The sequence below is a fragment of the Gymnodraco acuticeps genome, unplaced genomic scaffold (assembly GCF_902827175.1).
Source record: "Gymnodraco acuticeps unplaced genomic scaffold, fGymAcu1.1, whole genome shotgun sequence".
NCBI lineage: Eukaryota > Metazoa > Chordata > Actinopteri > Perciformes > Bathydraconidae > Gymnodraco > Gymnodraco acuticeps.
In genome coordinates this window covers 76,879-100,075 of record NW_022992178.1, presented here as the reverse complement: position 1 = coordinate 100,075, position 23,197 = coordinate 76,879, and the positions used below count along the sequence as shown (strand labels likewise).

At 40.5% G+C, this 23,197-nt stretch overlaps 1 protein-coding gene across 4 annotated transcripts in view; it reads right to left on the bottom strand.

The window, feature by feature from the left end:
* Window positions 1-15,017: 15,017 nt before the first annotated feature.
* The window catches only part of LOC117539027 (splicing regulatory glutamine/lysine-rich protein 1-like), a 45,093-nt gene continuing 36,913 nt past the window's right edge, over window positions 15,018-23,197 (bottom strand). For 2 of the 4 annotated variants that reach the window (XM_034205024.1, XM_034205023.1), the window contains exons 3-4: window positions 16,167-16,203; window positions 15,020-15,780 (exon numbers count right to left, since the gene is read on the bottom strand). In XM_034205024.1, coding sequence (XP_034060915.1) covers window positions 15,530-15,780; window positions 16,167-16,203 — 288 coding nt within the window. In that variant the 3' untranslated portion in view covers window positions 15,020-15,529. Of the gene's footprint in view, window positions 15,781-16,166; window positions 16,204-23,197 lie in introns of all 4 variants that reach the window. The other 2 variants (XM_034205025.1, XM_034205022.1) reach the window with 2 other exon arrangements.

The following is a 23,197-nucleotide window of genomic DNA, read 5'->3' as shown; positions in this document are numbered from 1 at the left end:
CATGTAAGAAGTAGAAAGTACAGGTATTTGGGTTCAACATGTGAGAAGTAGAAAGTACAGGTATTTGTGTTCAACATGTAAGAAGTAGAAAGTATTTGAGTTCAACATGTAAGAAGTAGAAAGTACAGGTATTTGGGTTCAACATGTGAGAAGTAGAAAGTACAGGTATTTGGGTTCAACATGTAAGAAGTAGAAAGTACAGGTATTTGTGTTCAACATGTAAGAAGTAGAAAGTACAGGTATTTGTGTTCAACGTGTAAGAAGTAGAAAGTACAGGTATTTGTGTTCAACGTGTAAGAAGTAGAAAGTACAGTTATTTGAGTTCAACATGTAAGAAGTAGAAAGTATAGGTATTTGAGTTCAACATGTAAGAAGTAGAAAGTTCAGGTATTTGTGTTCAACATGTGAGAAGTAGAAAGTACAGGTATTTGTGTTCAACATGTAAGAAGTAGAAAGTACAGGTATTTGTGTTCAACATGTGAGAAGTAGAAAGTACAGGTATTTGTGTTCAACATGTGAGAAGTAGAAAGTACAGGTATTTGTGTTCAACATGTGAGAAGTAGAAAGTACAGGTATTTGTGTTCAACATGTAAGAAGTAGAAAGTACAGGTATTTGAGTTCAACATGTGAGAAGTAGAAAGTTCAGGTATTTGAGTTCAACATGTGAGAAGTAGAAAGTACAGGTATTTGTGTTCAACATGTGAGAAGTAGAAAGTACAGGTATTTGTGTTCAACATGTAAGAAGTAGAAAGTACAGGTATTTGAGTTCAACATGTAAGAAGTAGAAAGTTCAGGTATTTGTGTTCAACATGTAAGAAGTAGAAAGTACAGGTATTTGAGTTCAACATGTGAGAAGTAGAAAGTACAGGTATTTGAGTTCAAAATGTAAGAAGTAGAAAGTAAAAAGTTGTCAGAAAAATAAGTAGTGGAGTAAAGTACTGATACCAGAAACATGTACTTAAGTACAGTAACAAAGTATTTGTACTCCACTACTTCCCACCTCTGACTCTCTGATAGTCTGAGCAGACACTATTGATCTGAAGAATTGATATTTGAAAGAGTACCAATGCAACTACTGACAGTCAACAGCAATCTGAAGAAAACTCCAAACACTCACATCTATCGCCACGACTACAGATACAGATGTGTCATCAGAGTTCAATGTCCTAACGTAAAACTGATTCTCACAAGATACAGGGAAGAAATTGTTTAAGGTTTATTTATTTATTCGGTTTGTTATTTTATCTTTTTTTGATTACCATTTACCTCTTATGTATTTGTTTGTTTATTTATTAGTTGTTTTTATGTTTTTCAATAACAAATGTATTTTTTTAAGAAAAGACAAATATAAATATGTTAATAATTAAGTTTTTGGGAGAAGGGGTGGGATTAAGTAAGTGTAAACTTCTTCCCACCCCTTTTTGGATGTGTAATTAGTTAGATAATTTCTTGATATATAATTTAGAATCAGTTATATTTTTGTTTATCAATTTGAGACTGCTTAAGTTTGTATAGTATAATAATTCTCATGATACATTTCTGTATTATTGTTTTACACATTCGAAATAAATCTAATCAAAATCAAATCAAAATCAAATCTGACCTCACCACCTTCAAAAAAACGTACAAAAACTCACCTCTTCAAACTGGCTTTTAATGTGTGATTGTTTTATTGCTTAGAATAGAATTGGAGGGATGAACCCCCCTTTAATGGTCTCACATGCACACAGTGACATGTGTGCTCTGCTTTTAACCCATCCTAGTGCCAGTCTAGCACTAGGAGCAGTGGGCAGATATTGTACAGCCAGTAATGGGAGTTAGGGGGGAAGGGGGGTGTCCGGTGCCTTGCTCAAGGGCACCACGGCAGGGCAGGAGGTGAACTAGGACCTCTCCAAGTAGCAGTCCACACTCCATATTTTAGGTCTGGTCGGGGACTTGAACCGGCGACCCTACGGCTCCCAGTCCAAACCCCTACTGACTGAGCCGGATCTCAATGTCATTTTTACTATATTTAATTGTTGTCCTTTTCTTTTGTTACTACCTCTTTAAAGCGACTTTGAGCACCTGTAAAAGCGCTTACAAAATAAATCTATTATTATTAAATCAAATTGATGTTTAAAAGAGTACCAATGCAACTACTGACAGTCAACAGCACATCTGAGGAAAACTGTTCAGTCCAAAACACTCACATCTACTACAGATACTAGTCACCACAGAGTGAAAGTACACGCTTCCCAGCATGGAGCTCTTCCAAAAACCTCCGTGACACACCCACCTGGCAGAGAGATGGGGGACAGCTCGTTATAGCCCCCGAAGGAGGCATTTCGGATGAGTTTGCGTCCGTCGGGGTGCGGAGGTCGGAGCGACGCTGTGCCGCCGCACGTGGAGAAACGGCGACGACTCAGCAGACCCTCCTGCTTCATCATCTGGAAATGTGTGGGGGGGGGGGGGAGGATGAAGGAGGGATGAGGGAGTGCTAAGCTAAGGAAACTCACGGGAAGAAGATCGACGGGGAATCCACGCAGCTAGTGAGCCAAAAAAAGCGAATAAACCCACCGAGAAAACCACACACACATGAACACACAGAGTAGCTGCTCTCCTCTGTGCTCCTCAAGCAGACTGCTGCCTCACACACTCCCTCTCTTTGCTCTGTGTTTGCAAGCGGCAGCCTATAAGTACTTAATAACGAGTACGCTGAGCTCCTCCTCCTCCTCCCTCTCCCGTAGACGGAGAGTAGAGCTGCATCTTTGCTAGCAAACAAGCCCTCATGCTCCACAATTCATCCTTTTGTAAAATAGGATGGTTTATTAAAAAATGCAGGTGTTAATAAGTCAATTAGTAAAACTGGATGTATGACACTTGATTTGAGGTAACACTGGTATACCAATGATCATTTTATAGGTAAAGTATTCATTTTAAAGCCTTGAAATGTCCCTTTTTTGTGTTCTTCTTATCTCATTATTCTCTTGTCGTCTTCACTGAGATAACACAGCTTGTAAACTGTGACTACACACACACTAACACACACACACAATCACAAAACACAAGCTCTATTGAGGACAGAAGGAAGCACACCAGTGCTCAGTCAACCCCTATATATTCCCCAGGCGTAAACTAATTACTTCCAACACAGGTCACTTTTCAGACTGACAAATAGCCGCAGGGAAGTATACACATCTTTCTATTGCCAGATGTACCATGTTCAGCTTCATAGAGCTCAGATGTACAGAGACACACAAAGGCTCCAGTGTACGGTTAGAAAGGCTTAAACCAAGTCTTTGTCCGTGACCAAGCAAGTGACAAGGATAGTACATTGATTTGTGTGACGCATGTAGGACTTTGTTTTTTGGAAATGTTATCTCAAGGGCGCAAATCCAGCTGTATTTTCAGGGATATGTTGCTCAGACCAAATGAAAAGACGTTGTTGAGAACATGTCGCTCTTGTGCATGCTTTGGTAGCTTAGCACGATATTGGAAAAAACTGACATTGCGATTTCCCCCCCCTGCGATATGAAAAAATACAGGAATTGAAGAAACCACCTTTTTTTTCTCGCAAACCATCCTTTCTTGAACTTCAATGCTATACAATTGGTATTTTTTTAACTATATTTAACCGGATGAAGGATTTTAGTCACGGACGTCTGGATCTTAAGTTATCAGAGCAACGAGCTGAGCTAGCTCGGTTAGCAGCGCCGAACTGGAGAAACACATGAAACGACTTTGTTCAGTGTTTCTACCTTTAATCACGGGGTCCATTTGATTGGTGGTTTGCTGTCACTCACTCAAGAACCCCTGACATGAGAGCTGCGCAAGTTTTCCTTTTGTAGCAAGCAGCAAAATAATTGTAACATGACGTGTTTGAGTTAATTTGCCTACTTTAAGGTGGGGTAGGTCATTTTGGAGAAAGCAGCTCGAGTGCGCTAGAATTTGAAAATACACAGCCGGAAGAAATCTGCCACTTCCTCACAGAGCCCCTCCTCCAACACACACGAACGCGCACATGACCAATGAGGGCACGAGATAAGTTTGTGCCCAGATGGAAGGCTGACAGGCAGGTAGGCCATCCAGTTACTTTAGCCGGCTCAGATGATTGGTCGAGCTTTTTACAGCGCCACGGCTTCCACAGATGATTTTTGTTTATGGGTTTTTTGTCGAAGCACTTCAGATATTAATTGCTATCGGGATGTTAAGAGCATTCCATGGAATATAACAAAAAGTGTATCTCGAGCCGGTTTCTCAAACGTACCTACCCCACCTTTAATATCGCAAGTCCTAAAAAAAAAACATATATATTTGTTGCGCATATCGCATTTATCGTCACGACACGATATATCGTGCAGCCCTAGTAGCTATGTTAAGTAGTTTTCATATAATAAAGTGAACCATTGAAAGATAATTCACTCTGTATCTCTGCTAAAATGATCCACGATAGCCTGGAGATGAAAACCAAAACAACCGTCTCTGAGCTGACTGGTGAATATTTGAGGCCATACATTTTGAGCCCAATCAGATTCAAACGTGCTTGAATTAGCACAGGTAATTAGGATGTGCTGTGAGTATAATTCAGACCCCAGACCTAATTAACCTGCTCGCAGAAGGAAAAGTCCATTAGTGCTGGTGTTTGAGTGGCTCTTGAGAAACATTATCATTATCTCTAGGGCATTGTGACGTTATTTCCAGGAGGTTAGGCGTGACTTTTCTTAATGAGAACTGCTTCTGAATAATCCTACCCCTAACGACATTCACTGACTCAACACATAGAGCAAATGAAAGGTGTTGAATATGAGAGGCATAATACTAACTGTGGTATGTAAAGCACCATTGCTGTGTACCATCGGTTTGCATTTCTGCACTGCAGCGATGCATGTATTGATCAAACAGAAGCAGTGACTCAGCGAATCACTTAAGGATTAATGAGAGCTGTGGCTGAACCCATTTGTTTTTACTTACCAAATCATACCAGAACTGAAGTGGTGCAAAAAAACCGTTTATGATAAATAGTCTCAAATAAAGAAGGATTAGACTTGCTACCATCTAAACAACTGACAACATGTCGACCCCGATGAATGTAGATTATCTTAAGAATCAGATACGAGATGGCTGAGAATAACACTTTTGAAGCCTTTCATCTCTTACTCATTTCCACTGAGAAACCTTTGATTGGTGACAACACTGATGGGACACTAAAATCAGAACCACCAGAGCAGTGGTTCCCAACCTGGGGGGGGGGGGGGGGGGTGCCAAAGATCGCAGGGGGGGCGCCAGGCCTCAGATGATTTGAGGCCAAATATCATATTTAGACTTTTTTATTTATTTATTTTACATATAATTGTAACGCACTAAAAGCCTTGTCTCTACATTACAATAAAATATAACAAATAATTGATTAATTAATTTTAATAACAATTCAAGTTAGTATTAAAGGCATAACAAGACAGAAATGTATAATTCTTTCTTTAATAGAAATGTTTCTTCTGCCCGTAAAGTGTCCAAACCGGGCTTTTCTGGATAAGTGCATTTTTAACACAGTCATTGTCCATGCCGGTTTCAGTTGGATTATTTGTCACAGTTGCTCCGATCAGATCGCTCTCCTCCATTTTGTAGATTATTTACGACTTTTGAATCCACATAAACACATCGACAAAATCCGGCTTACTTTGAGCATGTGTTTTAAACAGTTGAATCCCTTTGTGAATTAATTCCACTTGCGCCGTCCTTTAATTTCTTCATACAGCGGGAATCCAAATAAATTAATCCTGAGTCCAATAGCCATCAAAGTCACTCCAATAGTGCTCCTTAATTACGCTTTCATCCTCCTTTAACAACATACTTCACATTCATCCAGTTTGTGACAGTAGTTGTAGCATTTTTGAGACTTTTAAACTTTAATTACCGCTCTTGCCTCCCCCCCCCCCCCCTTTGTGTGTGGGGCGCAACTTCCAATAGGAGTCATTTGGGGGGGCTCTTGGGAAAAAAGGTTGGGAACCTCCTTGTAGTCATTCATAAAACTAATGAATAAGAAACCTCCAAATGAACTCAAACCACGACCACACTGCAGTCGAACTATGGCACCCATGAATGCATTGAGTCTCTTGCTATCCAAAGCAAGTGATACATGCACCGCAGACAGAAGGTCACATGTAGACACATCTAGTCTTACATAACCGTTGCGAGGAGACTCTGTAAGCCTTGGATTAGCGGAGCAACAAAGAGGCTTTCTGATCACTAACCTCCTCCAGGCATCTCACAGTAAGAAGTGGATCCTGTTTCTGTCCACATGACCTGAGTACATGGTGTGATCTTTGTTCTATCCTCACAAGAGCTCACGTAGACAACACACACACACATAGAGGAAGACGGGTAGATTCACATAGGGAGGTTCAAAACACATCAACAAGTCCTACCTTGGTAGTTGTCGCTCCGTCGTAACGTAACCTTGCTTTCCTTCAGGCTCAAACCGAAATAAAAGTGTCCCAAAGTCACGTGTTGACAGCACCTCGATCGTCCAAACCATGCTACACCTCTTCCTAATTTAGTTCCAGGTTGCATCGGTCAAATCGAGAGTCCGGCCGTCCGAGCGGAGCTCAGATCCAAAGGCTGAGATGTTATCCATCACCTTAACATCCACAGACTCTTTGTTTTAGACGCTGCAATATCTCCGCTGCCGAGCTTTGTGCCTCTTAGAGATCAGTGAGTCATTGGATGAGAGCAAGGGATGAAGAAGGAATGCTGGATTGTCAGTGGCTAAAGGAGAAGCTAAGACCAGCGTCCATGTTGTTAACCGCGTCTGACAGGAAGTAATCCCTGAAGCTGAGCTTAAATCCAATTGACCCCACCTGCTCCGCTTTGCTTTCCAATCTTCTCCTACCTTTTTTTATGCTCCCCACAAAATGGAACCAACGCTGAGTTATTTTAAAGGTCACCTATTATGCAAAATCCACTTGTTCATGTCTCTTCTACATCAACATGTGTCCCCTCTTCTTCATGTCTCTGCTACATCAACATGTGTCCCCTCTTCTTCATGTCTCTGCTACATCAACATGTGTCCCCTCTTCTTCATGTCTCTTCTACATCAACATGTGTCCCCTCTTCTTCATGTCTCTTCTACATCAACATGTGTCCCCTCTTCTTCATGTCTCTTCTACATCAACATGTGTCCCCTCTTCTTCATGTCTCTTCTACATCAACATGTGTCCCCTCTTATTCATGTCTCTTCTACATCAACAGTGTACCCCTCTTCTTCTGTCTCTTCTACATCAACATGTGTCTCCCTCTTCTTCATGTCTCTTCTACATTAACATGTGGTTCCTCTTCTTCAGTCTCTCTCATCACATGTGTCCCTCTTCTCATCTTTCTACATCAACATGTGTCCCCTCTTCTTCATGTCTCTTCTTCATCAACATGTGTCCCCTCTTCTTCATGTCTCTTCACATCAACATGTGTCCCCTCTTGTTCATGTCTCTTCTACATCAACATGTTGTCCCCTCTTCTTCATGTCTCTTCTACATCAACATGTGTCCCCTCTTCTTCATGTCTCTTCTACATCAACATGTGTCACCTCTTCTTCATGTCTCTTCTTCATCACATGTGTCCCCTCTTCTTCGTTGTCTCTTCTACATCAACATGTGTCCCCTCTTCTTCATGTCTCTTCTACATCAACATGTGTCCCCTCTTCTTCATGTCTCTTCTACATCAACATGTGTCCCCTCTTCTTCATGTCTCTTCTACATCAACATGTGTCCCCTCTTCTCAATGTCTCTTCTACATCAACATGTGTCCCCTCTTCTTCATGTCTCTTCTACATCAACATGTGTCCCCTCTTCTTCATGTCTCTTCTACATCAACATGTGTCCCCTCTTCTTCATGTCTCTTCTACATCAACATGTGTCCCCTCTTCTCAATGTCTCTTCTACATCACCATGTGTCCCCTCTTCTTCATGTCTCTTCTACATCAACATGTGTCCCCTCTTCTTCATGTCTCTTCTACATCAACATGTGTCCCCTCTGTGGAAAGAGACTCTGAAAGTTTCAGGAACAAAGATTCTCTCTCTTTTTGATCCATTTCTATAAAAACCTGTCTGAAAATGAGCTGATCAGATTTTGGCCACTTTATGATGTCATAACGATGTTTTGTCTTGTGTAACCATTAGCCAATCAGCAACCAAGGTAACCCCCCCCCCCTTATCCCCTGAATCTCCTCCTAGAGCACCATTGAGTTCTTTGTAACCAAATGTCTCTCAGAGGGGCGTGGGGAGGGGCTCCTTATTTTCATCTAAAGTAACAGACAGAGAATCAGCACTTTGGAAACAGGGCTGAAACAGAGGGGATTATGGGTAATGCTGCAATTATCTGTTTGGTGTTTTAGCCAATCAGAGACAGGCTCTGTATATATCTGAGACCTGATGAAAAACAGTATACTAGGAGACCTTTAAGTCGAGGCTAAAAACATTACTTTTTTCAGCTGCTTACCCAGAAGTCTTTTAACTTGTTTTAGCACTTTTTACAATGTTGTTTTTAAACTATTCTGTATCTCTTTTATGCATTGTTTTTATGAATCTGTTATTCCATTGTGTTTATTTATTGTGTTCCTTTCTTTTGTCTATTACTAGTATTTATTATGTGTTAGTTTTGATGTAAAGCACTTTGAATTACCTCTATGTCTGAAAATGTGCGATATAAATAAACGTACCGTACCTTCAACTTCCTTTATACTGTTTAATTAAAAAAATCAATGTTGTATTTCTATGTTATCCTGTTGAGTCTCTCTAACTCTCTGGTACAGGTGGACTCTCTGTTTACCTGGAAAGAGAACTGCAAGTCGTTGTAAAGACGGTTAAAGTGAGAGCAGCTTCAAAGCCGATTGAGGAAGATTTGTCAAACAACCTCTCTGGGTTTATTTCTGTTCTCAGTGAGTCATACAGAGAGGAAGAACCACTTGGCAGACAGACCAGAGACGCCCGAGTTCGTCTGGAAACTCACATTGCAGCTACTTTATAGAAGCAGTTTGAATCATAAACAACAAACAGACATTTTGTATTATATTATCCCCATCATTAATCACATCAATAACAGTACGGACGGAGAGCGGCACTGCAACACAAGCAAGTGGTAACTATAGTTTCTGAATATATGTCTGGTATTGAGTGGTAGTAAACTATCTGCGCCATGGTGACCCAGAAACAAAATGACCTCTGTGGTGAGTGAAGTAATGATAATATCACCTTAATTCATTCATTAGGAGACATACTGTGCTGAGTCATTAAGGGATAATGTAAGGTCATGCAATATATGTGACTATATGAGGAGATTGTGTTGGATGACTGTGGTGTAATTTGCAAGTAAACAGTCGACATCATACACTCCTGTCTCATGTCTTTTCCTTCTAGAAGTTATAGCTTTATGAGACACAACACAACCTCAAATGAAGCCTATTCAAAAGGGCTAAAAACTGCAGTACATAAAATGGCAGCTTCGCTCGAAATGAGTCAAATACAGAGGCAGAATTCAGAGATATAGGAATAAGCATGCCTTAAAGCCTGGTACACAAAAGGTGGTTCTTTTGTATTCTAATTATCTTGTTTAATTGAAGGTTTCACATTATTAGATACTTGGCCACTATGTGTGACAAATGTGTGCCATAGTGGGAGAAAGGGGAGAATCTGGGTAATATAATACTTAATTACTTGTTCTTTGCTGGACTATTTTTTAGCTAAGTTACATGAGATGCTTTGACAGAGATAGAACATTTGGTGAACCTTTTTTTATCTGTACATTTGGTCAAAAATAGAGCTGCACTGTTTTAAAATGAATACATTTCAGCTGATACAGACGTCAGTGCCGCCGGTGAAAAGTTCATGACCTGCTTTAATCTTCTTTCCAACTTTATTGGTTGACAACACTCTTATGGTTAGTCGTAGCTAAATCCGCGGACCTGCAGTTTATTTTTGGACCACTCGGAGCTAAATTTAAACGCAATCCCGATCTCGTAATGTTAAGATAAACATAGTCGGCATTCAGCCTGTGTTTTGGATCCTCTCCAAAATGTTAATTGTTCTTTCTAAGTCCATGCTGCACCGTTTACGCAAGTTTAATTCAAATCTAACCCGTGAAATCCTGCAGACAGACAGTCAGAGATCCTAGCTGCTGCCACGCTAGATGGTAGGCCAGAAAAAACACGAATGTTTCCGTCAAAATACCTTTAAGAAAGTCAGATTTTAACTGACACAAATTGCGTTAAGGTTACATCTCCCAGAGCCTTTTGCTTCGTGACTCCTTCCCTCAGAGTGGAAGTCAAGCGTCAAGAGTCAGCTGTCAATCATGTCGTCTTAACCCAAAAACCAAAAACACGTGGGTTTGCTATCCTGGCTCCAAGATGGTGGAATGAGCTCCCCATTGAAATCAGGACGGCAGATAGCTTACACACCTTCCGGCGCAGACTGAAAACTCATCTCTTTCGACTCCACTTCGAGCGATAGAACTATTAACAAAGCACTTATATACTAATAAAGGGCTGGCTTATCTAAAGCCAGTTGAGTAGCACTTGAAATGTTTTTGCTCTATGAAACCTGATGTACTTTATGATTCTGTTTTCTTCAAGGTTGTGTCTTCCTGGTCGAATGTACTTATTGTAAGTCGCTTTGGATAAAAGCGTCAGCTAAATGCAATGTAATGTAACCTCTTTTTATAGCATCATATAACCAATTAAAACTAATTGGAAAGACAAACACATTAACATTACATCGACTCTTGTATTCACTCCTCTACGGCAATTCTGCTCCACCTCCATCGATAGACTCCAGCGTGTCCAGGAACGCAGCCGCCAGGCCTCCTCACCCACCCCAAATCATGGCATCACATCACCCCGGTCCTCAAAGAACTCCACTGGCTCCCCGTCTCTCACCGCATCCACTACAAACTCCTGGTCTTCGCATACAAAGCCCTCCACCATCTGCCCCCCCCCCCTACCTCACTGACCTCCTCATCCTCTACCAACCACCCCGGTCCCTCAGATCCACCTCAGCCGGTTTGCTTTCCACCCCCAAGCTTTGGGGGACAGAGCCTTCTCTGTGGCAGCCCCGAAGCTCTGGAACTCCCTCGCCCAAGACCTCCGTGAGTCTGAGTCCCTCGCCCGGTTCCAGTCCCGCCTCAAGACTCACTCTGTATATCCATAAGCCCTCCCCCCCCCTCAATCAACGTCCTCCTGACTGCCCTTTCTGTTTATCTTGTTTTATTTGTTTTGTTTTATTCATTTATTATTATTTTTTGATTCGTTTTGTTTTGTTGTTTTTGCCTGTCCTTGTCTGTCTACCCTCCCCCGACTGTAAAGCGTCTTTGAGTTAGAGAAAAGCGCTATAGAAATATAATTTATTATTATTATCTGCGTGATAACAACAAGCTTAAATGACGGAACAGGTTGCTATAGAGATTTTTCGGCTTTGTCATTCAAGTTTACCCCCCCCCCATCAAGGGCATCAATACACACCTATTTTATGATGAGAAAGGAATCTGATTATTTCCCTAGTATCTTGATTTTAAAAAGTCGACTTGAAACCAGGTTTTATTTGGTTAAGAAACTGAATTATGATTTGCAATGACGTGCCTTCTTTGGAGAGGGTAGAGGGGTTGGTTAATGATCAGATGTTATGCAAACAATAAGGGTTTAGATGTGCATAAATATAGCAAATTGGTCATTTAGAGGAGGCACTTCTGGGTACAATCAAATGTAATTATGTTCCAACAGAAACACTCTCGAGCAATCACTTGTTGTTGTCGTCGGGGGAAGCATCAGATAAATAGAAAAATACTATCGTCATAAAGGCTCTTCGCACCTTAAGTGTGAATTTTCACCCGACTCTGACAATCCCCTTCTCAATTCAGAATGACCCACGTCATCTCCTAATGACGTGGGGATCTTCAAACAAAGCAGAGTATAAACTGTGACGCCAGACCCAGGACTAGAAGGCGTGAAGTCCGTTGCCATGGATATCCGTTTTTGTGCTGGAGTGTCATAAACAAATTGAAAAAGAAGGAAGCTTGCTGTTTTACCGACTCTTGCTTCACATATGGTGCAGTCGGGTTTTTGAAGGGGAGGATGACGGACAGTCTGCTTTCGATGTTCTCCAGCTGCTGTATCACCACCCGCTTCCAGAGGACTCGTTTATATTGAATCATGTTTATGTTTATTAAGGATCCCCATTAGCTTTTGCTCTCGATTAAATCTACTCTTCCTGGAGTCCGACACTTAAAACAATACAACAACATTTAGGACATAAGTCCTGACATCATTAACAACATTAAAAACATCACCAGTATCATCAACAACATGCGATCAAATGAAGTTAGGGTTCACAGCTCACAAGGGTACATGGTCATTATGGCCCTTCAATCTCTTCTTGAAACAGGCTCTGGACTCTATTTCAGCAAGGTAGCATGTTGATATCAGTATACCGGAGCAACAAAAGTGTGCAGAACAGACGCAGAACTGCACATAGAAGTGGCTTCAACTACTCCATCTTTCTCCATGAAAACACGTCTTACTCTTGATAAATATATGTCAACATTACTGACTACACACAATGTTTTGCATCCGTTAACAAGCTTTTTCAGAAGCTAAGTAAGTGAGTGATGTTGCATGAACACACGTGATAGAGTTGAATGTGTCTGACATGTAGAGTGGAGGTCAAAGATGTGTATCATTGCCATGTTAAGCTCACTCCCTCTTGTGGTAGGAAGTAGCTTTACAGCCTAGTTTTTCTATTTGAAAAACACACTCAAATAGATTCATGCAAATGGATTCAGCGATACTAGACCTGCCCAAATGTGAGCCTGAAGTTTAACAACCAAATGCAAAAGCCATCAGGGATGAGTCACACGATTGCAATTACAAACTTTGCTTATGAGGTTACACAAACACAGTTTTAGCTTCGAACTAGACCAAAACTTATTCTTGAAATGTAGCAGCAAACAAATGCTCCGATAGTTTTGACCTGTGATTAGATTTGAAACGGCTACTTGATTGGTCGATGGGCAGCACATTAAAGCCAACTTCTATGAACATTGTTCATCTTTAAGAGATTTTCAAGAAAAATGTAAGAAAATGCTGTCTTCAGTTTCTCAGATATGGATGTTCCTGTTTGCAAAATGTTTTGATATAATATATAAATATTAAAGTGTACTATTATTGGTTTTTAGACAAAACAAGACGTTTAAGGACATCAACAAACTGGGATTGACATTTTTTACTACTTTTTTATATACTAAACAATTGATTGATCAAGAAAATGATCTGCAGATGTATAAGATAATGGAAGGAATCGTTGCAGCTCAACCCTAACCCTACATCCAGACTATAACAGCAGGCCAAAGAAATACATTCATATCATTTACATATTAAGCTTTGCCCTGTCTTTCACTGAAGACTGTAGAGAAACACATTTCCCTGTGATGTCATGCAACAAAATCAGACTACTGGTATATAAATCCTTGAAATAAATAGATACTTCGATCACAAGGGGGCGCTGCAACACAAGAACAAAGCACCATCAGAGTGAGTTGTAATGAGAGCATTTCCAGACAGATTCTGACAACGAGGATCAAACATCTGCAGTAACACTGGAAATCATCCCCGCTGATATGTTGAGATATGTGGACTTCTAGGTATTATACAGCAGCTATGTGATCTACTGCATATCAGACTCAGAATCCGTCCCACAGCGAGGACATCTACAAATATATAAAACTATAAAAGGCTGAAGCAGGACAAAAAAGAGAGGACATGAGTGTGGCTGAGCATCAGTAGAGGAGGGACAGTTTGCCTCCAATGAAAACACACATGTTCCTCTTACCTGGAGTGATCTACTTTGTTATGGTGTGATTGCAGAGTATTGGAGATAAGCTTCCCTCCCATATGATGAAGCTAGAGGGTGTGTGTTGCTCAAAGTGCAAAAGCAGATAACATGCCCAGGTTACTCAAGATCATCCTCAGACATGTTGTGAACAGCTACACCCGGCAAGCGTGTCACTGTGCATGAGAAATAGGGCTGAACGATTCGTCGATTTGAAATGATGACATTATCAAATGGCAAACCTGCGTTTTCTTTTTTGAATTTGTTGTTGTTCTTCTTGTGTGTCAGTCATCCACACCAATCAGAAGTGCTCCACATGTACCAGTCATTGTTAACCAATCAGAAGTGGCCCCTGATAGAAGGTGATAGACAGATTGACCCAATCACCTGGCAAGTATTTTTGAAATACTTTTCCAAATGGCTTCCAATGGAGCTTTAGATGGTTTGGTGAACCATCTGAGTCAGGTTAGTAATGCTCCATCACATGTTTCTATTACAGGGAGAGTCTTAAACTGAAGCTTGACTTTAAAGCAACCCAACGGAAGCTTCATGTAAGTTTAGTTCTTTCACTCGTAGCTCGGGCTGCGGGGTGCTAGAGACGGGAGCACGTTGATACGACCTTCCTAGCCGGAGTTATGGCCGCATTTTACAATAAACTTCCGTTGGGTCGCTTCAAAACAAATATCGCAAATCGAATCGCAATATCTGTCAGAAAAATCTCAATTAGATTATTTCCCAAAATCGTGCAGCCCTACAGAGAAAGTGTACACAATCGCTGCATTGACTGTAATTCTGCATTTAATGTGGAGAGGTTCATCAAAATCAGATTTCTGGAGACCACCAACACATTTCTTTTTTAAAACAAATCACCTCTCTTGGATAACTTATATTCAATCTAATATGTAATAATCCATTCCTTGCACAATTAATGTATATATAATATCCTGCTTCATATATTGTTTATTTACCACTTTACAATAAGACTACCCTTATAAAGGATTCACAAAGGGTTTATAATTAGGTTATTAATTAGGTTGTAAACACTTTATTAATCATTAAGGACCATTTATAAACCAGTTCTAACATAGTTTTCATACATCAACACAGGCTCACTATTTGGCAAGATGACTAAGCCTTATATTGGCTACCTAGCTTACTTCGTCTTCTTCATCAGCCAGCATCCTTGGTATCTGTTGTTCACTGAGTTGATTCCCCCCTTCCATCTTGATGTTTCTTGGCATCTCTTATGACCATTTATTAATGAGTTACTACCTCTAATAATAAGCAGTACAGATAGATGTGGGCTCACTATTCGGCAAGCAACCGGTCACAGTCGCCCTGTTAATCTCATGTCTTATAAAAGCTTATTAAGGATTTATAAAGTGTTCACAACCTAATTAATAAATGAATTACAAACTATTCGTAAACCCTTTATAAGGGTAGTCTTATTGTAAAGTGGTACCAATTCATGTATATATAATATCCTGCTTCATACTTTGTTTATTATCTCCACATGTATATTTTCTACTTGAGATGTTTGCATTTTGGATTGTTTATTTCTAGTCTTTTCATTTCTCTAATGTACAAAGCCTTTCTTTTTGCTGCTGCAACGCAAACATTTCCCAAATTGGGATCAACAAAGTACTTCTTATCGTATCGTATCTTACTTAATCCCATGCAAACTCTTACCCTATGGGTTTCTTACCATGGGTGTAGCTGACCCCCGGGCTGAGTGCAGAGGGGGTGGTAACGAGTTCCCTGTTGGGCGTTTGAAGACCCGCCTCTTTCTCCTTCTCCTTGTCTTTCTCCTTATCCTTGTCTTTGTCCTTGTCCTTGTCTTTGTCCTTGTCCTTGTCCTTCTCCTTGTCCTTCACTTGGCGCTGGCTCATCCTGCCTGGGGTCAGAAGGACGGGGTCATCACTGCTCACCACTGCAGCTACAGACGAGAGGAGGACATGATGAAAGGGAATCTAAACAAAGCAGGACTAAACCCTCAAGAGAAGATGACATGTGTTATAGGAGGCAGCAGTTTCTAAAGACAGACATAACAAATATAATACAAAGAAAGCCACAAGCTAAATTAACTTAAAAAACAAAGCATGCAAGAACTGCTCAATGAAAAACTGCATTTCATGCTTTATTAATGAGGTGGACACTAATGTGCTGTTAGAGCAATCACAACCTAAAATGTGCCTGAGAAAGCCTATATTACCACTTAAACATATTCCCTTATGTTATATGTTACCTAAATAACAGAGATGGCTCTAATATGTGACTGTGTGCACTGTCTTTAGCCATGTCTCTGAAAAGTCACAGGCTTACCGGGGGCGGAAAGGCTCTCTTTCAACTCTGCATGGTGCTAGCGAGCGGAAAGGATAGACACAGAAAAAGAGAGAGAAAATAGAAATAGAAATAAGAGATATTTGGGGGACACAGAAAGAGAGAGAGAGAGGAAGAGAGGCAGAGATTTGGGGTGAAGATTAAAGGAGGGCAGAGGTGCGTCCACAATGCAGATGTTGGTTTGGAGACGGTAGTTGGCGGCAGCGGCAACACAGGACGACGACGATAAATAAAAAAAAGAGGAGACAAGAGACAGAAAACAAAAGGAAAACCAAACATTAGTTGAACAGAAACTTTAATTGAAGACACGACTGGACAAAAAACTGGCAACAGATCGGAAACACTGGCAGATAGTCAACGGGGATTGACTGATCTGACATTAAAACACACACACAAAAACACACATTTGTTCCATCTTAGAACAGCAAATGCTTTTATTTGTGCCATTAGATTAGGATAAAGATTTGTTTTGTGCACTGCTACCGATTGTTATTATTTACTACTGTCTACAAGACGTCTTTACAATCCATTAGATATTGGTTGTTCCCTGTAGTATAATTATAATCATATATAAGTGCTGTTATTATTGTTTGTTTAAAGTAAAAGTACTAATACCACACTGTAACAATACCCAACTTCAAGTAAAAGTGCTGCATCGAGAATGGTACCTAGGTCAAAGTATGTACGGTAAGTAATGGCGCATTTCCACTGCAGGGCCTCGCGCAGCTTAGTACGGCAGGGTTAGGCCTTGGTTGGCCAGGGTCACTTTATGCTGCGTCTCCATTACAGTTTAGTAACTGGGGCAGTAACTATAGTAACGCAGTGTAGGCGGAGCCGTGACGTCATCTTCAATACGAACCACAAAACCAACATCAGCCGTTAGCTGTTAGCACTCAGAGCTCATAGCTCTTCATATCTGTTCAGAAACTAGACAGAAGTTAAACAAGTACAAACGACAGACTGCCTGTGTCATGGAGAATACAGTCGCTGGTTTATGTATGTCTGTATAGGCCGTTGTTGTGAGTGTGGACGGTCGGAGCATAAACTGCGTTAGCTTAGCCAAGCTCCATTCAGACAACACGCATTTTAAAGGTGTTTCTCTGCCGTCTGTCTGTAGACTTGTCAAAGCATTAATTCATGGTTTTTACTAACCGGTATCAGTATGTTGTTACTTCGGCATCATTTAGAAACGTGTATTACAATTAAATCACGGTCAAATATGTTCATGTTGTTGTAGTTGTAGCCCTCTTGCCAGCGATTCTCTCTGACCATTCAGCAGTCGAGAGTGTTTACGTCACTAGTTTAGCATATTCAACCCGGTTGTTGGCCCGGTAAAAACCTCGATTTTGGAGGGCCAGCAAAAAGGTGAAAAGGTAGCCCTGAGCCGGAACTACCCCTAGTGGAAACGCAACAAAAAAGCGTGCTGCAGTGTAAAAGCGCCATAAGTAAGTAAGTAAGTACGATTAGTGTAAACCCACTCAAGTTTTAGTTACTAGGATATAATGTCGGATGGTTAAAACCGACAAAATAAACAGATTCTACTGTTTTTCCTAAGTATTATGTGTCAAAAGCTGAAAGTAAATACATGTGTAAATTAAATGAGGGGAGATAAAAGTACAAATTGGGCTTCCAAAATGTAGTAGAGTAGAAGTATAAGGCAGTATAAAAGGACAATACTCAGGTACAGCACAAGTAGAAGTAAGATTAACCAACAGAGCAGCATTAGAAGCTCATCCAGATGTTTATCCCCAGTCTCACACACCTCCACCTGCTGCTCCTCAGCAGATGGTGGAAACACTTCACAGCTGGCCGAACACCCGCTTTAATCCCCCTGCTCACAATATCCATCCTCTGTCCTGCAAGCAACACGTCAGCAGCTACGTAGAAACCACACTCACATCCACAGCCGTCTGTCAGACTCACAAAATGTGCAACACAACGAAGAATACTCCTTATCGCTGCGGGAGGTCATTTGGCTGAACTCCCTGTTTCAAAACAATGATTACTCCTTATCGCTGCATCGTCATGAGGACATTTGATCACATGGTGGAAATCCGTCTGACTGAGGAGGATTTCCCTGATCCACACACACACACACACACACACACACACACACACACACACACACACACACACCACACACACACACACACACACACACACACACACACACACACACACACACACACACACACACACACACACACACACACACCACACACACACACACACACACACACACACACACACACACTACACACACACACACACACACACACACACACACACACACACACACACACACACACACACACACACACACACACACACCACACACACACCACACACACACCACACACACACACACACACACACACACACATATTTTCTTCCTTATTATTAAGCTTCAACAAACTTCATACTCACTCTTGGTTGCAAAACACTGACCCGCACGCAGTCTGCAAGGATCCTTAAACTGTCCAAAAATAATCCAGGCTTTCAAACCAGCTATAAATAGCTTTTCCAACCGGTTTGATAATGCTTACCTCCATGATCCAAGTCTATCACTTTCTGACAACTTCCTTGATTGAAAGATTGCATGGCATTGATTCTCTGAATAATGATGAGTCATTATGCAAATGAGTGTGAGTAGGTGGCAGAGACACAAAAAGAAGAGCTATGAATAATCGTAAAGTGTCACTAATACAAGATATCATTTGTGGAGTCTGAGAGGCGGGTGCAGTGTAATGAGAGACACAGTAGGATCACTGCATGTGGCAGGAACATATTAGCATTTGAACAGCTTTGTGACTTTACAGGAACAATTGATGTGTGGAGGCTGGAGCTAAAACAAGGGAAGGCCAATTAAAGGGGTTCTTTTGCAGCTAAAGTTTGACTCATCTAAAGGTCGCCTATTGTGCAAAATCCACTTCTTCATGTCTCTTCTACATCAACATGTGTCCCCTCTTCTTCATGTCTCTTCTACATCAACATGTGTCCCCTCTTCTTCATGTCTCTTCTACATCAACATGTGTCCCCTCTTCTTCATGTCTCTTCTACATCAACATGTGTCCCCTCTTCTTCATGTCTCTTCTACATCAACATGTGTCCCCTCTTCTTCATGTCTCTTCTACATCAACATGTGTCCCCTCTTCTTCATGTCTCTTCTACATCAACATGTGTCCCCTCTTCTTCATGTCTCTTCTACATCAACATGTGTCCCCTCTTCTTCATGTCTCTTCTACATCAACATGTGTCCCCTCTTCTACATCAACATGTGTCCCCTCTTCTTCATGTCTCTTCTACATCAACATGTGTCCCCTCTTCTTCATCAACATGTGTCCCCTCTTCTTCATGTATCTTCTACATCAACATGTGTCCCCTCTTCTTCATGTCTCTTCTACATCAACATGTGTCCCCTCTTCTTCATGTCTCTTCTACATCAACATGTGTCCCCTCTGTGGAAAGAGACTCTGAAAGTTTCAGGAACAAAGATTCTCTCTCTTTTTGATCCATTCTATAAAACCTGTCTGAAAATGAGCTGATCAGATTTTGGCCACTTTATGATGTCATAACGATGTTTTGTCTTGTGTAACCATTAGCCAATCAGCAACCAAGGTAACCCCCCCCCCCCTTATCACCTGAATCTCCTCCTAGAGCACCATTGAGTTCTTTGTAACCAAATGTCTCTCAGAGGGGCGTGGGGAGGGGCTCCTTATTTTCATCTGAAGTAACAGACAGGGAATCAGCACTTTGGAAACAGGGCTGAAACAGAGGGGATTATGGGTAATGCTGCAATGATCTGTTTAGTGTTTCAGCCAATCAGAAACAGGCTCTGTATATATCTGAGACCTGTGATATATTGATGAGAAACAGTATACTAGGGGACCTTTAATACTTGCAGAGAAGATTAATGTGCGCTTTACAACATGGTAGAGAAAACAAAGAGTCACTCTCATATTTAAAAACCCGCTATTGAATACATATTGGAAAAAAGCTCCGTGCAATGTCATCATTATCTCAAAGTGAGGTGTGGTTGTCCAGCCTTTAGGGAAACACAGAACGCTGTATTGTTAAAAAGGTGAGATTTTTGGGGGAGTTTGCTGACATACAAGAACAGCAGGAGATGTTCTACAATAAAACTGAATACTCAAGTTCTGTCTGAAGCAGGGACATAAAACAAAAGCAGATATGCTGTTCTTTTGTTTTAGTGAAGCTAGTTTTGTGGGCCACCATTTTCTTATTTTACCCTGTATGAATAGCAATTTTTCCACCAATATATCTACTTTTATAGTATGTTTTAGACATGTCTGGTCCCTTCATGACACGATGGAAATGTGACTCACAAAAACATAGCTAACACACTTCATGAAAAGGGAAAACTCCAAAAAGCACAATAGTTTATTTTATGTTAACTAAGAATACACCATCCCCGAGTTGCATTTATTAAACCCACAGCCAAACTATGTTAATGAATTACTGCAAAAATGGCCTCCTTGTCCTCCAAACCTTTACAGGAAGCCCTGCGAGCTCTCTGTGTCCCTGAAGAGTGCTTACACAGGAGGAAATGCCATGACATATTACATAATGTTTAAACATTACTCGCAGCACATTTCTGACCCAGTTTCTATTTAGCAGCATGAAGAGATAACAACAACACATTTCCTTTTGTCCTATATCTCAAGGGCCATTTATTCAGATTAGATTCAGAACATGTTGATATATGAAATGTTTTTGTGTTCAAGCTACAGTACTAATATATATACATGCAGAGAAATATAACAAACAGATCCTCTAACCCGGTCTGCGTTGAAGTTGTTGAGTTCAGGATAAATGTTTTCCTCGGAAATATCAAATAATAGGGAGACTAAGAAAAGAAGATGGAAATAATACAGAAATACAACAAAAATGTTCTACTGTAGACGCCAGACTGCTGCTTAGTCATCACAGCAGCTGTTGTTTAGCCAACACTAACACAGACAGTTCATAGCGAAGCAGAGACAGCTACAAATATTATCATTTTATCTATAGAATTGTATCCATTTTGTTTACATCGTTTGTTTACTCACTTTTCATACTGTATGGTTTCTGCATTTACATATCCCTAAACATATATGTGTGAACTCTGCTGGAGGGATGACCACAACATGTTCCTCTTTTATGAAAGTCTAACAAGGCACACTTTAGATCAGGGGGGTCAAACTCAATTTCATCACGGGTCACATCAGCATTATGGTTGCACTCAAAGGGGCCGGTTGTAACTATATAAAAATACATAAATATTTAATATATATCAAATAATGTATTATATTACCTTATTGCCTCTGCATTGGATTATTATCAGATAGAGTAATAACTACATAATTAACTACGTCTGAAAGCAGAAGTCTACGGCAAATAATTGCAAGTCTCTTCTGTGAGAATGTCACAAAATGATTCTGGAGAAAAAGTGAAATTTTGAAAAAAAGTCAAATTTGAGATGCATTGTGGGATATGTAGTTTATGGGCAACGTGCTTCTGTAAAGTAGCATGTAACCGTATAATAAACATATTATATTCTTTGCAAGCTCTTGTGGGCCACATAAAATGAAGTTGCGGGCCGGATTTGGACCCCGGGCCTTGAGTTTGACACCCCTGCTTTAGATGATTCACCTCGTTTTCACAAAATATTGACTTTTTCCTGTCTGAAGCTTCCTGGTATTTTAAAAGGAACATGGCAGTCTTTGTACATTTGCAAGAAGAAAAAAGTTAGTAACGAAAAAAGGCCTATCATGCAACACTATTTTCTGAACAGAGAAGCATTAATTTGTGTAGTTTTATCTTAGATCAGGGGTCCCCAAACTTTTTCCTGTGAGGGCCACATAACTTTTCCCTTCTCTGATGGGGGCCGGGTCAGTTTGTAACAGAAAAAGTGTGACGATCGCATGGGTGTCTAAACGTAAACATTTATTGTTTTCTAGAAAGCCACACATAACCAAATATTAATAACCCTTTCCGGGATCTTCACAGAAAAAAAGTCAGGAAATAAATAATAACACTATTAATGAAATAAATAATAACCAAATAACCCTCTCTGGGTTCTTCACAGAAAAAAGTCCATTGAAAATTACTGTAACTTTCTGTTGTGCCGTGCACCATCTTAACAGGTAAAAGTTTAGCTTAGTTGTCAGAGCAGAATCTCTCAAAATAAAAAGGATTTACGTAAAAAAAACTATTTTTTCGGGGTTCGGGTGTTTTGTTTGATTTTAAACAAACAAAGTCTTGGCTTTCAGAATATGAAACTTTTATTTCCAATTTATTTATTTCTCACTCGCAATCTGCTCTTCCGCAGCGCCCCCCCCCCTCACTCCGCTGACATTATGAATGTAAGAGTATAGTAATCATAGATAACACGGCAGGGTCCGTTACAGTTTGTTTTCATCTGATTTCAATTAAACAAAGTCTTGGCTTTCAGAATATTAAACTTGTTTCGGCAAATTCAGATGATAAATACAGCTTTGGAGCTTCGGCATCATTACAAGCGGAGAACGGAGTAACTTAACGTCACAGCAGGCATAACAACAGCCGGTGTTTCTCGTGATTGTTTTCCCCGGGAAACAAACACAATACACACAAACGCAAAATTACACAAGCACACACACACACACACACACACACTCGCGAGCTTCCCCTCCAAACAAAAATATCTTCCCTCTGTAGTATTTTGATCATTTGCTAATAATCAATCAGATCGATGGATTCCAGAGAAGAGACAACTTTGAAGGCCTTTTTCTCAAAATGATGACTCGTGACAGTCATTATATAATGTGACATATTTCGCTTAATATTTGAAGTACAAAAACAATCCTGATATCATTAGAAAGCTGGAATATCCTCTTTCCAGCAGTGTATACAACTCAAAAGGTGTCTTCGGGTCAATGCGACTGATTTAGATAGAGCAGGTCACAACATTTTGACAGGGGCTAGTCTAGGATTCGCGTGGCCAGACTGAAAAAATAAAAATAAAAAATAAA